The following is a 13441-nucleotide window of genomic DNA, read 5'->3' on the forward strand; positions in this document are numbered from 1 at the left end:
GCGCTTTGTCACTGGAAAAATAAAACAAGGAAAAAGGATATGTAACAAAATGAACCTAGAGAAGCAGGCAGATCTTATTTCAGACTGAGAAGATGAAGGGGCATGAAGCAATCTGCAGATTAACACACCTGGATTTTATGACACACATTTTAGTTTCTAGCACTTTTGTGTCTTTCCTTTAAGCTTTTGTAACCTGTGTGAACTGCCATTCAACTGCTCGCAACTCTTTTCCACTATTCTTTGTAAATATATTTGGTTTTCCATTTCCTCCAGCTAGAAACAAAATCAAACATTTTGCACTTTACAGATGTTTCCCTACACATGATCCATTGTGGAGACAGCCTACACACAGGCCGTGAAAGAGTCAGAGGCGCATGCAGCCAGTCAGCCTCCCATGCCCTAACTAGCCCATGGACAGGCTTTTTAAATACACACAGCATTTACTACTGTCTCTCATGGAATGCAGCTGCATGTTATTTACGCAGGTTCAACCAAATTTAGCCAGTCTTGCTACTTGGTTTCCTTTTTGCTGTTTCCACGGTACTCAGGATTTCTCCATTTCTGTCCTTAACAGAGTTAAACCCAAGCTACAGAAGTTTGGGTGCAGGCTTCCCCAGTGGTCAGATCTGGAGGTATCAGCTTGGGCCCCATTTCCTCTCTTGAGGTGTAGTGTCATTGTGCATTAATTAGCCCCTCATCACCACCAAAATTACTTTCAATGTCAATGGATTTTGTGCAGTAGTTGTGTACAGTATCCTACGGTTCCAATACTGGAGAGACATGCTCCTTGGGTAAAACTCTTTTCAAAATTCAGAGAAACAAGCTTCACCTTAAGAGCTGATATTTCTTATGAGTCTTAGCCTATAATTCCCACTGGAATGGTTGCTTTTTACAACTAGTTTCCTCAAACTGAGAAATGCAAGCACAGACTCTCTCCTGCCTGCATCCGTGCCAACAGCACATGGCATTTTCTGCTACAAGTACGCTCAGGAGTGTTTGTAGGAGGAGGTCCCCACTAATACCACATTCTTTTCTCTTGGGGGGGTCTGGCTGAGCTGCGCCTTTCTGCGTGACAGTTTTCCTGAACTTGAGATCTGCAAATAAGTTTGCTTTCCATGCAATGCCCGTACCTGGCCTAGCGGGGTTCCATCTATCATAATCTACAAGGAACAGGTCTCCAACTCTTCTTATTTATCAGGGGTAATATTACCATAGAGCCTCAAAGCCCTAGTGCTGAACCCCATTGTGTCCATACAGCTCTTAAAAGACAGCCTCTCACGAAGGAGATCACCATCCAATTTAGGGGCAATATTTACTGTTGATTACACTAGTGTAAATCCATATAACTACAGAATTACACCATGGCAACAGGAAAGATTTGGCCTGGGGTTGTAAAGTCTACTTTCTGAGGTAGCTGTGAAAAATAATGCAGCATAGCAGCCAGCCCCATCCTCAGGATAACTGGCTCCTTCCTCTTCCTGTCCCCTTGCTGTTAGTGATGGGCAAGTGAAAGTCCCAATGTCTTTTACGCAAAAGCAATTTTTGTTCAGCTGTTTTATCCTTGATGTTATTCCCTCCATGCCATCCTCTTTTACTGCTGGGTCACTTATGAAGCACCATCAGCTGCTGAACTTGGCCAAGAAGCTCAGTGTTGGAAGAAGAGGGCTATAGAAAGGAAACGCAGCTCTAGGAACAGCCAATATGTTGAAATTAGATCTGTGTTTACCTAAGCCTCTCATTATGCAAAGGATACACAACGCCCAAACTCAGTCCAGACTAGAGCTCACATCAGGTACCAGTATCAGTCTACCAACAGAAGCTGGTCCAATAAAAGATACTCTCTCACCCACCTTGTCTCACTGATATTACAGATAGACAGAGATGTGCCATTGAGTTGGATTTAAGCAAGGCCTTTGCTAGCTCAGCCAACAAGGGACGCAAGCAGCAACAGAAGAGGCACGTCCTACTCTGTTGTCAACCTTCCTGTTCTTGGCTAAGATTAAACATGATAACTGTATAATATCTATATTAAGATAGTGCTTAGAGCACTCAACTGAGATCCATTGTGCTAGGCATTGCACATACACAGCAAGATGGTCTCTGCCCTGAGGAGCTTATGATCTAAATAGACAAGACGAAAGTAGGCAAAACAGAGAGGTGAAGTAAGTTGCCCAAGGTCACACAATAGCTAAGTGGCAGAGTCAGGATCAGAACCCAGGTTCCCGGACTCTCAGATTAGCTACTGACCCCCACTGTCTTTCCTATATCCTACTGTCATTTACTCAGGAACTAATTCTTGCCTTTGCAGGACTTGATTTCAACTGATCATTTACATCTCTAGCTACCAGCTTTCTTCCTACATTTAGGTTTGGGAGTAAATTACCCAGATATTGGTAACATTTGTCAACCCCCATTCCTCCTCCCCTTGAGTACACAAGTCTTAAAATGCTATAGAATGCCCTTTGGTTTAGTGAAACAGTGTACAGTATCCACATACACTCAGAGCCCACGCAGCCTATCATTATTTGAAAAATTTGTTTCCCTTCTAAAGATCCTAGGTAACAAGAAGAGAAATTTTAACAATAAAATAAACCCCAGTACAGAATGTAATTTTGCAGATTACAGTGTCCTCCTGAGATTACAAGAAGCGTGACTCTCCCTAGGAGTAGACATCTGCTTGCTATGGTATGTGTACTGTGCAGCTAGAGAGTATATATTACACAGATCTACACATGCCAGAAGTTTAAAAGATTTAAAAAGGAAAAGCATTGTAGCAGGGCAAAAATCCAAACTGCACCATTAAATGTTTCTAAGAGGAAAGCAGTTTAGATCAAGCTGACATAAGGAGAACATTTAAAATCCAACATAGACTCTAGTCTTAGGCAGCTTTTCTTCATTTGAAATTAAACTAAGCACAAATTCAGTGCTTTCTTCTTTGTTACATCACTGCCCTCGGGGCTTACTGTTAATCAGTAAGGGGGGATGGAACACACACAGACACACACACACAGAACTCAAATAGCATTAGGTAAAGCAAATGTCAAAGTGGAAATGCAGAAAGACTTAACATCCGGTTCATGAGCTATCTGCCGATAGCACACTCACTCCAAGGACATTGTCAACACCAATCACAGCCTTTAATATCCCAGAGCAGTCTATTTGTGTGCAATCATTTTACAAAATCTAGGCTAAAACAGACAAAGGAAGGATTATTATTCCCATTTCACAGATGGGAAAGTGAGGCACAGAGAGATTAAGTGACTTATCAGAGGTCACAAAGCAAGTCTGTTGCTGAGCCAGAAATCAAACTTAGATCTTCCAAGTCCTAGTCCAGTGCCTTAATCATTAGGCAAGCATCTCTCTTAAATTAGGTGCCTTCTTTGTGCATCTTTACATGAAAACCAGACAGGGAGAGGCTGATTGTGCCCACATTTACATTCCTTTTTTAGTTTTGAAAGGGGAAACAGTAAGGTTAAATTTGATCCCCAAGTTTTCAGTCTCCATGCTCCTCCCCCGGCGTGATGATTGTCAGATACCTCTCCAGCAGAGTTTCCTTGCCAGCACAGTTTCACACGTCTCATTAAGCAGCTCTTGTTAAACAAATAATTGAAGCCCTGTTTTTCTGCAGGTTACAACTTGTGTCTGTGAAGTAATCATTGCTTCTCAATCATTTATACTTTCATTGGAGTGGATCAGCCACCATCTGGTGAAAAGATACATAAAATACACACACACACTCTCTCAGGGAAAATATTAAGCTGTTTGGTACACGACGGCCCAGGTCGGAGAACAGAAATACCCTCCCCACCCAATCCAGGTCTCAGGAGTCCTGGGCTCCATTTCTGACTCGGCGCTGCCAGCTGGAAGACCTTGGGCAAGTCCCCTCTGCTTCCCCTCCCACCCTTCATCCTTCTTGTCTATTTCAATTGCAAGCTACTTGTGGCAGGGACAGCCTCTCACTACCTTTTCCTCCAGCATCTGGCACAATGGAGCCCCGATTTTGCATGACCATAATACAGTATGACATGCAGCTGAATGCAGAAAAAGAGCAGCCCCTTGGGCCAGAATATGCAGCTGGACCTGTGAGGGCAGATACCTATGTCTAAATGTATCCTGACTGACTCTAATGGGGTTTGTCCATAAAGACCTGGTTGCATGAATGGGGTCTTTATTTGCAACCAGTAATCTCCACCTTTCTAGTGCAGGATAAATCCTACAGGAGCTGCCTCAACCCATCAGACAACTGTCCATGTGACCTTGGATCCTACCTCCAGCAATGACCAGTAGTAGCAGATGCTTCAGAGGAATGTGCCTCACCCATAACTACAGCTAGCTAGCTGTGCTGCATAGGAGAGGGGTGAGGGGGAGGGGAATATCCCTTCCTTCGCCCATGGATGTCTTTAGAGAAGACCCAACCTCCAATTGCAGACACCTCTCAATCTGGGGTTATTCCCACATAGTTTGCCTGGAGCGCATCTCCACGTCTGTCGGGTTATTTTAACCCTCAGTTAGCAGAATTTCTATTAACATTCATACAAGTCAGGCACAGTCCTTCCAGTCCAGCCACAGCATTTGCCTTGGTCGCCTTCCATGTTACCAAACCTTCACACCAACTCCTCAGGGCAAATGCAAACCTCTTTCTCCACAGAAAGGCCCTGTGGCCAGCACTCACTTTTGGCTTTCTCATTCTTTCGAGATGGTCTCCAGCGAATACACGACTTGTGCTCATCTAGGTAATAGAAACGGACTAGCCCTTTGGAACTGCCTCGGAGTTTGATCATCTGGGTACCAGCTTGCATGGAGCTCATACATCTTTCCACTGCAGAGAAAAATAAAGCCCAAGTTAGACAAAAGACCACCGTGTCTCACCTTTTGATTCTAAAGTTACCTTTATGCAGCAAATTGTGAACGGCACAGAGGGCAGTTAGGCATCCAACTCCTCCTGGAAGTCAAAGGGTGAGGTTCTCTGGCCTCTGTAGGGCAGGAAGTCAGATTAAATTATCTCAAGTTCCCCTCTGGCCTTTAACATCTATGAGCTCCCATCCATGCCTTTGAAAATCTCCACCTACACATTTAAGGTGGAATCCACTCCAGCGCAGGAGGTCAACACAAGGACTTAAGACCAATTTTGAGTGCTTAAGTTGGACTTTTATGATGCTTAGGCTTCCTGCTGGCTCTCTGTGTAGGCGTGAATGTCACCTTTAGGGGCCAATCATCAGCAGATGTAAAATAGGCATAACTGTTACTGTCAGTGGAGCGACACGGATTTATGCCAGCTGAAGAGCTGACCTTTAAACTTCCAACTGCCTCTTAGGTGAAGTTAACTTCATTTCCCCACCCCCATTACTCACTGCAAATTCTGAAGGTTTGGGCAGCAGCATCTGCTGTTTGAAATAAATTTGCTTCCTGTGAAATGGCTGAGTTTGCATCCTGCTTCACCCAGAGCCCAATTAACTAACGGGGGAAAAAATTTAATTACCCAACTTGGCCACTTAGAATATTGCAAATATTCTGGAGCCCCATAAATAATTCACAAAAGTCCTTAGCATACAAATTGCTTTAGAACGAAACTGGTGTTCGCTATAGAGGGGAGGCATTAAAAATTAACAGCACAAAGGTTATTAGAATCACACGCTGGATTCGATTTATTTATTTATTAGAAAGAGCCGGCTGCTAAGATGAAGCCAACTCAGAGGCTAAATTCTTATAAAATAGTCTGCAGTTACTGTCTGTGAAATGCTAAGTGCCTTATACAATAGCCAGGGAGACGCACCGCTGAGCAAACGTTCCAAACCAGTTCTCACCACCTCCCTAAATGTTCTGTTCTTAGAAGAAGCAACTAACTAACTTTGCTCTGTTGCCACCTCCTGCATCCCATCTTTAGGAACTGAGCCACATAAGCCAGGAGTCAGTTTGATGCACGAGTGATTATTACGAGAGCTTGATAATTGTTTGCATCACACCACAGTGTTGATGCTGCCACTACACTCATTTTCATTATGCATCATAGACTTCTGTAAGATTTTTTTAAAATCCCAACATGCAGCACTCTTTGCACTGCTGTGATAGAGATGCCAATATTTCTCAGGCTCATTTCATTTTAAATGGGCCATTCGAGCCCAGTGTTAAGGTAAGTTAGTAGATGAAAATGAGGCAGATTGGTTAATAAAAACAGCAATGTAAAGCTGTTGCTAAGTCTGTGATGGGGTGAGTTTCTAATGTGCCAGCTTCAGGGTTAGTACTTTTAAAAAAAATTGAAGCTAAAGATGCAGTTGCATTTCTTTGAATGTTCTGGTTACAGGTACGAGCTCTGAACTCTAGCGGATAATAAAGCACACTCATCTGCTGCTGAACTATGTATTCAAGAGAGGATAATTAAATTTGGCCTGCTTACAGCAGTGACAGTCTGATAGCAAAAGGCAGCACAGGCTGGCTGCTCAGAGAATATTGATTCATCAAGTTCAAGGTCTGGGTCCTTATCTTCAAGGTGCCCTGGGCTCAGGCCATTGAGCATCTAAAAGATCAACTAAAGCTCCAAGATGAAGATTGTGGTCGATAGTTCCATTCCTAGAGCACATTGGAACTTTCTACCACACCAGTAAATAAAGCTCATCTGTGCAGGGGACAGAGCTTTCTCAGAGCTGGCCCAAAACCGTAGCGTGAACGCCCCCGGGAACTAAGGATCCAAACCTCTCCATCCTTCCAGTCAGTGCCGGATTATTTCTTTGACCTGCCTTCTCTAACAGAAAACAGAGAGAAATGTGTGTAAGATGTATTTTTTTTAAATCCAAACCATAACAAATATGGGAAGATCTTAGTCATGCTGCTTGGTACTATATTGAAAGGCACTCAGATATTACAGCAATGAGCACCTATATAGATAGAAAACAAAGGCAGCAGTACAAGAAAAAGCAGTCACAAAAATCAGAATCCCATGTCTGTTTTAATGTGGATTTGAAAAATATGAGTTAATGGAACACTTTATATTTAGGGTGAAAACATTAAATGTTGACTGAGTGTCCGATACTGCACAAGGCCCAGAGAGAAGACAGTCTTTATCCCAAAAGCACTTAAAGTCTAGAACCCAGATCCCACAAACACACAAATCAGTAAACTTTTAGCATGTGAGCAGTCCCAATAAAACACCTCATGTTGCTTAGGTATTTGCAAGATTGGAGCCTAAAGTGGCTAGCAGTCGAATACTATTTAATATATGTAATTAAAGCTTAGGAAATGTTTCATCCCTCTCAGACATCTGCAGGTTCGGGGGGGAAGAGAAACCACATCAGAACCACAGTGACAAGTGGAGTTGAACAGAACCACCCCTAAGTTTGCAAAACTAAAACTATTCCCACATGGTGGCATGCCTTAGCTACACTCACTCCCATAATTTAGAGCCAGATCAGAAGAAAACATTAAGCTGTTAGAAGTTTCTCGCATAAAATGCATGGAAGTTGAGAAGCAAGACTGAGTTGCAGCCCTTAACTTATCTGGTAGCACACCAGCGTACTCCAGCATGCATGGCACTTCGAAGCAAAGCTTGTAAAGAAGAAATGAGAAATAATTTGGTGTGGTTTGAAAGGAAAGAATACATAAATACAAAAAATGAGTTTGGAATAAGCTTAATGCAAATTTATCAGCAATTTTGTTTTGGAGATTCCTTTCTGCCTGTTTGATAAGCAATGGAACAAAATTATGATTTTTTTTCCAGGTTAAGAAAAATCTTCAAATGCTGCATCCAATGCAGAAATAAAGACACATATATCCATGTCACACACTGACCAGCCAGTGTCAGAGGCATCTCTTTCTGTATTGTAGTTATGCAACACTTATTTGTCATTCACAGAACAGATTTTCAGAGGCACAAAAGGCAGGTAGGCATTAGGCACCTAACTGCTATTGAAATCAATGTGAGCTGGAGCTTAACTGCTCCTGTGTATTTGAATATCTACTCCCCCAGCTGGCTGGATTGGTGCACAAGCTCCAGTAATAAGAGTTTTGCCCAATGGCCATGTTTCGACTTTGACTCAAAGAAGCAGTGTTGCAAGAGAAACCAAGATTCAAGAAAAAAAAAAAAAGTTAGGCTCGATTAGGTTAGACCATTAATACTCTGGAAAGCCAAAATGGATTATCAGCTTTTCTTCTCCTCGCTTCTATGGATTAACTCAAGAGTCAGCGATCCTCAAATGTGTTGCTAGAGGCTTCAGAAGAAAAGCAGCTCTTTTCCTTCTTTCCAAGAACTCAAAAACGCTCTATTTGGGGAATACAGAAGACAGCCCATTCCCCCAGCCACACTTTGATACTGTGCTGATGGGGGCTAGAGAGGACGCTAAAAACCAAAGGCTTTACTGCGGGGCATAAACAGGGAGTGCAGCACTTTGCCCCAGTTATTGGCAGAATTAACAGTTTATGTGACAGGGTATATTTTATTTCAAAGTGTTTTATGAGAAGAGGGTCGAAGCACCAAGAATGATAGTCAAGTGGAAGAGATAGGTGCGTGTGTCAAAGGCTGCTCTTCTGTAATCTAATGAATAGCAGTTAGGAGGTGCCTATAGAAGTGCCAAGTAAAAGTAATTATTGCAAGGTATCAAGAAACTTAGCATGATTAACCATGCATTAGAGCCTTGAAGTTATTCCACCATATCTTCACAGCATGGTTCAGTGGCTAGCATGGAATGGGAGGCAGAAGACATAGATTCTACCCTGGCCTCTACCACTGACTTCCTACATGACCTTAGCAAGTCACTTAACTCTTTGGTGCCTTGTTTCCACTGCCCCCACTCCATCAGAAAATGGGGATAACAACAACACTAACCCACTATGGTATGGTGCTTGGAGTTGTATTACCGCAAGGAAGGATTAAAAATCAAGCATCAATCTGAATGCACTAGAATGAAAGATGGATCAAACACACCTCACTTGATTCAAACAACACAAGCTGGCAGGTGTGAATTTGATGATTCAGGCCCATCTTAAAAGAACAGTCCCATAGAGACAATTTACCAGGCTGTCTACAGACAAGTACCACATGAAGAGGACATCCCAGATGTGCCTAAAACCTCCGGGCTCAAAAATCTGACAACTTCAAATCACTTTCTTGGGCCAAGAAGATTGCCCATAATAGATTGTTTTTTGTTAGCAAATTACCAATATTACTAGAGCATTTAAACTTTAAGCCTCAACACTTTTGGCTATTTTATTCACTTTAAAGAAGTATATTTGCGTGGGAGGTTTTTTGGTTGTTTTTAAAGGTTTTTTGGTTTGTTTTATCCCTTGTATAAATTATACTTAAAAGCCAGTCCCCAGACCTTAATCAGAGCATGCATTAGCAAAACAGTTAGAGTCCATGTGGTCACAATGAACTTGCCCTGAAGCAGACATGCACTGTATGGCACAGGGATTCACTAGAGCATCACACTACATTACTTCAGGGCGATTCCCCATTTGCTCCCAGAATGTAATAAATATAAACCTTAATTTTACAGCAGTGAAGAGAACAGAAACGGGAAGTATCTACATATAAAGTAAGGGAGCCTATTGCCATAAAGATGAAACAAGCAGCAAAGAAAGTCAATTCACAAAATAAAAGTTCAGATAAATGCATGCAATGCAGGAGTTGTGTTGCCTTCATGTGATTATGGAAACTGTGGATATATGTTTACTGGGCTGGGTATCACCCCAGCTTTTATTATTTAAAAAATGTACCAAGCAATAGCTCTTCCTGAAAAGGTCACTCATTCTTTCAGAGAGACTCTTGACCAATCACACTCAGAGTGCATGGTACCTCCATATCCATTCTGCTGGCAATTCTATCTGATTTGAAATACTGCAGTACTCATTTGATGGTTCACCGCACAAATGCAATTACTGTTGGCACACAAAACCAAGAGTTCATACTGACACACCACTGCAGCCGGCCTGGGAATTGATCAGCCAGACCACCTAGAGGCTTTCTAGGTCTTGCTTGCTTTGTGTCTGAATTTTAGAGACAGGAGGAGGGGAGAACAAGAAAGTGTCTCATTCATGCTTTAGGGGAAACAGAGTAAGGGAAAACTAAATTCCTACTAAAGGTGGAAAGAAGGCAGCCTTTGGGAGGTTTGCAGGGGCAGGGGATGAAATGACATGCTAGAGAGAGCAGAGGAATTTCCAGGAGTAGGGTGGGGAGCCCAAAACTCACACGCACGCACCCCTAGCTTTTCTCAGACGCCTCCTAAGCTCTAGAGCTCCTTCCCCTAGAGGAGACGTGGCAGCTATGCAGAAAGGAGCTCCATTGGTAGTATTTATACCAAGGAAAGTTACAGGTAGACAAATTTTAAGAATTTAAAAGAATGTAAAGGAACAGTCATGAGAAGGTGGATAAATATTCCTATTCACTCACAGCTCATCTACGTTCCTTAATTGTTCATTTCTGCCCTTTCACTAACACCCTGGCAGCACCTTCCTGCAAACGCTAATTCGGCTTCACAATACTCCTGTGATGCAGGAATGTGGCCCCATTTTACAGATGGAGAAACCCGAGCAAAAAAAGATGACCCTAGTTCCGGGACTCTGACTTGACACAAGCTCTGCTCTCATTTTCTCAGGAGTTGTTCCAGTGGAATTAACCTTCCTTCAGAATGGACTTGGGGAGATGGTGCATCTATACTGCTGGTGACGCAAGGGAGCAAAGGGGAGGGAGAAGTTGGGCATCTTTGCACCTGGGCTCAGCTTTGTCATAAGAACAGCCATACTGAGGCAGGCCAATGGTCCATCTAGCTCAATATTCTGTCTTCCAACATTGGCCAATGCCAGGTGCTTCAGAGGGAATGAACAGAACGGGTAATCAAGTGATTCATTCCATTGCCCCCTCCCAGCTTCTGGCAAACAGCAATCTCTGCCCATCCTGGCTAATAGACATTGATGGACTATCCTCCATCAACTTATCTAGTTCCTTTTTGAACCCTGTTACAATCTTGGCCTTCACAACATCCTCTGGCCAGGAGTTCCACAGGTTGTCTGTGCGTTGTGTGAAGAAATACTTCCTTTCGTTAATTTTAAACCTGCTGCCTATTAATTTCATTTGGTGACCCCTAGTTCTTGTGTTATGAGAAGGAGTAAATAATAGAGCTCGGCCTGGTTCCAGGTTGCACCATACAGCTTTGCTAGCACATCCAGTCCCTAGGAAGGTTAGAAGCCCAGCATCTCACAACTTCGTGAGCTTCTCAGCCCAGTTTTGTTAATAGAGTCTGACTTGGAAACCTACAATGGGCATCTTTACTGTATCCTGCACGACAACTGCTCATCTGTACACTGCAGGGGTGGGTAGGGTTGGCAGAGGCAGAGAGCTCAAAATGAGAGTCTGATTTCCCTTTCAGGGAATCTCCAAGCACGATACACTTCCTAGCCCAGAGCAGCCCTGCATAGTCCAACGGACATGCATCATAGGTCAACCTGTTCCTTTAAAGCCACAAACCAAACCAAGGAGTATCCTACTCCTCCCCAGTCACTGCACAAGTCATCCAGAGCTTTGGCTGAGAATTGGTACAGTTTTAAGGAGCACCGTTCTAGGAAATTTTGTTGGCAGTACTGAGAGGTCAGTGAACAAGACCAATGCATTCACAGGCTCACGCAGGCTTTACATGGCTGCAGTCTCATTTTCCTTGGCAACGTTAGTCTCCATTTACACTGGGGGAGGAGGAAGGAGGCCCACATACAATTTAGACACCGGTGGTCTCGGCAGAGTTCTGTTCTACTGAAGGGGCACAGAACTGGAAGACATTTTAAACAGCCAGCCCACTAGCAGCACAATAAATTCCTGGGAAGTAGGCCTTTCCACTGCAACTCACCTTTCAGCGCTCATGTAAAGTGCCTTGCATTCCACTCACTTTTACCCTGCAGAAATTCATCCCTGAGTTCTGTTGCTACAGAAACCTGAAGATCTGCTACTGGCTATAGAGAGTGGCTTTTGCCACCAGAAGCAGACACCCCCCATGAGGAGGGAGGGGCATTCATAGCTATGTCCGTTGCTCAATACGCTGCCTGAGGAGTTGTCTTAAATAACCCCTGTAATCTAGAGCGTTTGAGGCTTTGTATGCAAATGGAAATGGAGGATATATCTTGGGCAAATGCTTTTCTTTGCAGCGTGAAGCCAGAGAGGGGATCTCTTTTCACACAATGCACGGGCTGTTCACTAGGCTGATTCAGTTTCAGACAAAGACTAGAGAGCAGGCTATTGTGTTGCAGTGACTGGTACAGTCAGTGGCTCAACCAAGGATTCCCACTTATGTCATCGCTGCACCAGGCACAGAGGGCTGCATTTATAGCAATTCCCACACTTTGAGGACCCAGCTCAAAAATTGCCCTCCTCAGACTTCTTCGGCTTCTCCCTCTACCCCTGCATCCCTGCTCCCTCAATGCTGGATAAACAGGTCTCCTTTATTCCTTCACATCGTCCCATCACTCTTGGTGCAAGAGCCTTCTCCTCAGACGTTCTTGCCTTCATTGACTCAACTCTCATTTCAAATCTCAGCTGAACCCCACATCTGCTCCCCTTGTCCGACAGTCCTTAAAACATCAGGGAGAGGGAAACTGAGTTGGTAACTTTAAACCTGCAAGTGGACGGTTGGGCGATGTTTGGGTAAATGGTACTACACCAAGCAGAGTGTTTTGGATTGCATCCATTAGTAAAGAGCACAATCATTAATGAAGAGAGGTTAATGGGAGAAGAGACACTGTAAACCCTGTGAAAATTAAAAAGCTTATTTTGTGGGCAATCTCGATTCTGCAGTTGCTCCTCTGGGCTGGAACATGCAGTCAGCCACCTAGAGGCAGGGGCACTGCTGAAGCAGCGGTGCTCAACTCATGACGACGCTTCTGCCCCGTGCAGGAGCAGCACTGAGCAGTTTTCAAGCAAGCCCATATCTTTGAACAGTGCAGGTGACAGAGTGCTCTGTAGGCAAACCCCCTTTCTGCAGAGTCTCAGTTACACCTGGGCAAGCCCACTGTTATCAAGTGACAATGCACCAATGTAACAGGAGGATCTGTTTGTTCCATCACATTACTACACTACACTAGACCATACAGACTTTTATGATACCATTTCTAGCCAGGCGTCTCCTTTTTATTCCCTAAAGAACAAAGTGCTCTCACCTCTTTCAGCTAGTGAAGAATTTCAAACCCAAGGTCAAAGGATTGTGCCCAGGCTCATCAGCACTTACAACTAAAAATCCACACAGGGATCTGAATCTGGGAAAAGGCAACACAGCACATTCTAAACAAGGCTCCTTCAAATCTACGAGGGTGAATCATTCAGTTTGCTGAAGATGGACAGAGTGTGAAAAGCGATGAGCCACAAGGAATAGTTCATAGCACAAACTCTGGCTGCAAACACCAAATCTGCCTAGTTAACCAAAATTACTTTACTTTTTTTTTACTTTTTTTTTTTTTTTTTTGGTTGGGGGGG

The 13441-nt window shown here is 43.5% G+C and overlaps 1 protein-coding gene across 2 annotated transcripts in view; it reads right to left on the reverse strand.

Moving 5' to 3' along the window:
• Positions 1 to 13441, reverse strand: part of PLCH2 (phospholipase C eta 2) — a 276235-nt gene that overhangs the window by 89797 nt on the left and 172997 nt on the right. For both annotated transcript variants that reach the window (XM_067567156.1, XM_067567155.1), the window contains exon 2: positions 4673 to 4819. In XM_067567156.1, the coding sequence (XP_067423257.1) occupies positions 4673 to 4819 (147 nt within the window). The remainder of the gene's footprint in view (positions 1 to 4672; positions 4820 to 13441) is intronic.

Source organism: Emydura macquarii, unplaced genomic scaffold, assembly GCF_026122565.2.
Source record: "Emydura macquarii macquarii isolate MOO-44397 ecotype Brisbane River unplaced genomic scaffold, CSIRO-AGI_Emac_v2 contig_2768, whole genome shotgun sequence".
In the NCBI taxonomy this organism is placed as follows: domain Eukaryota; kingdom Metazoa; phylum Chordata; order Testudines; family Chelidae; genus Emydura; species Emydura macquarii.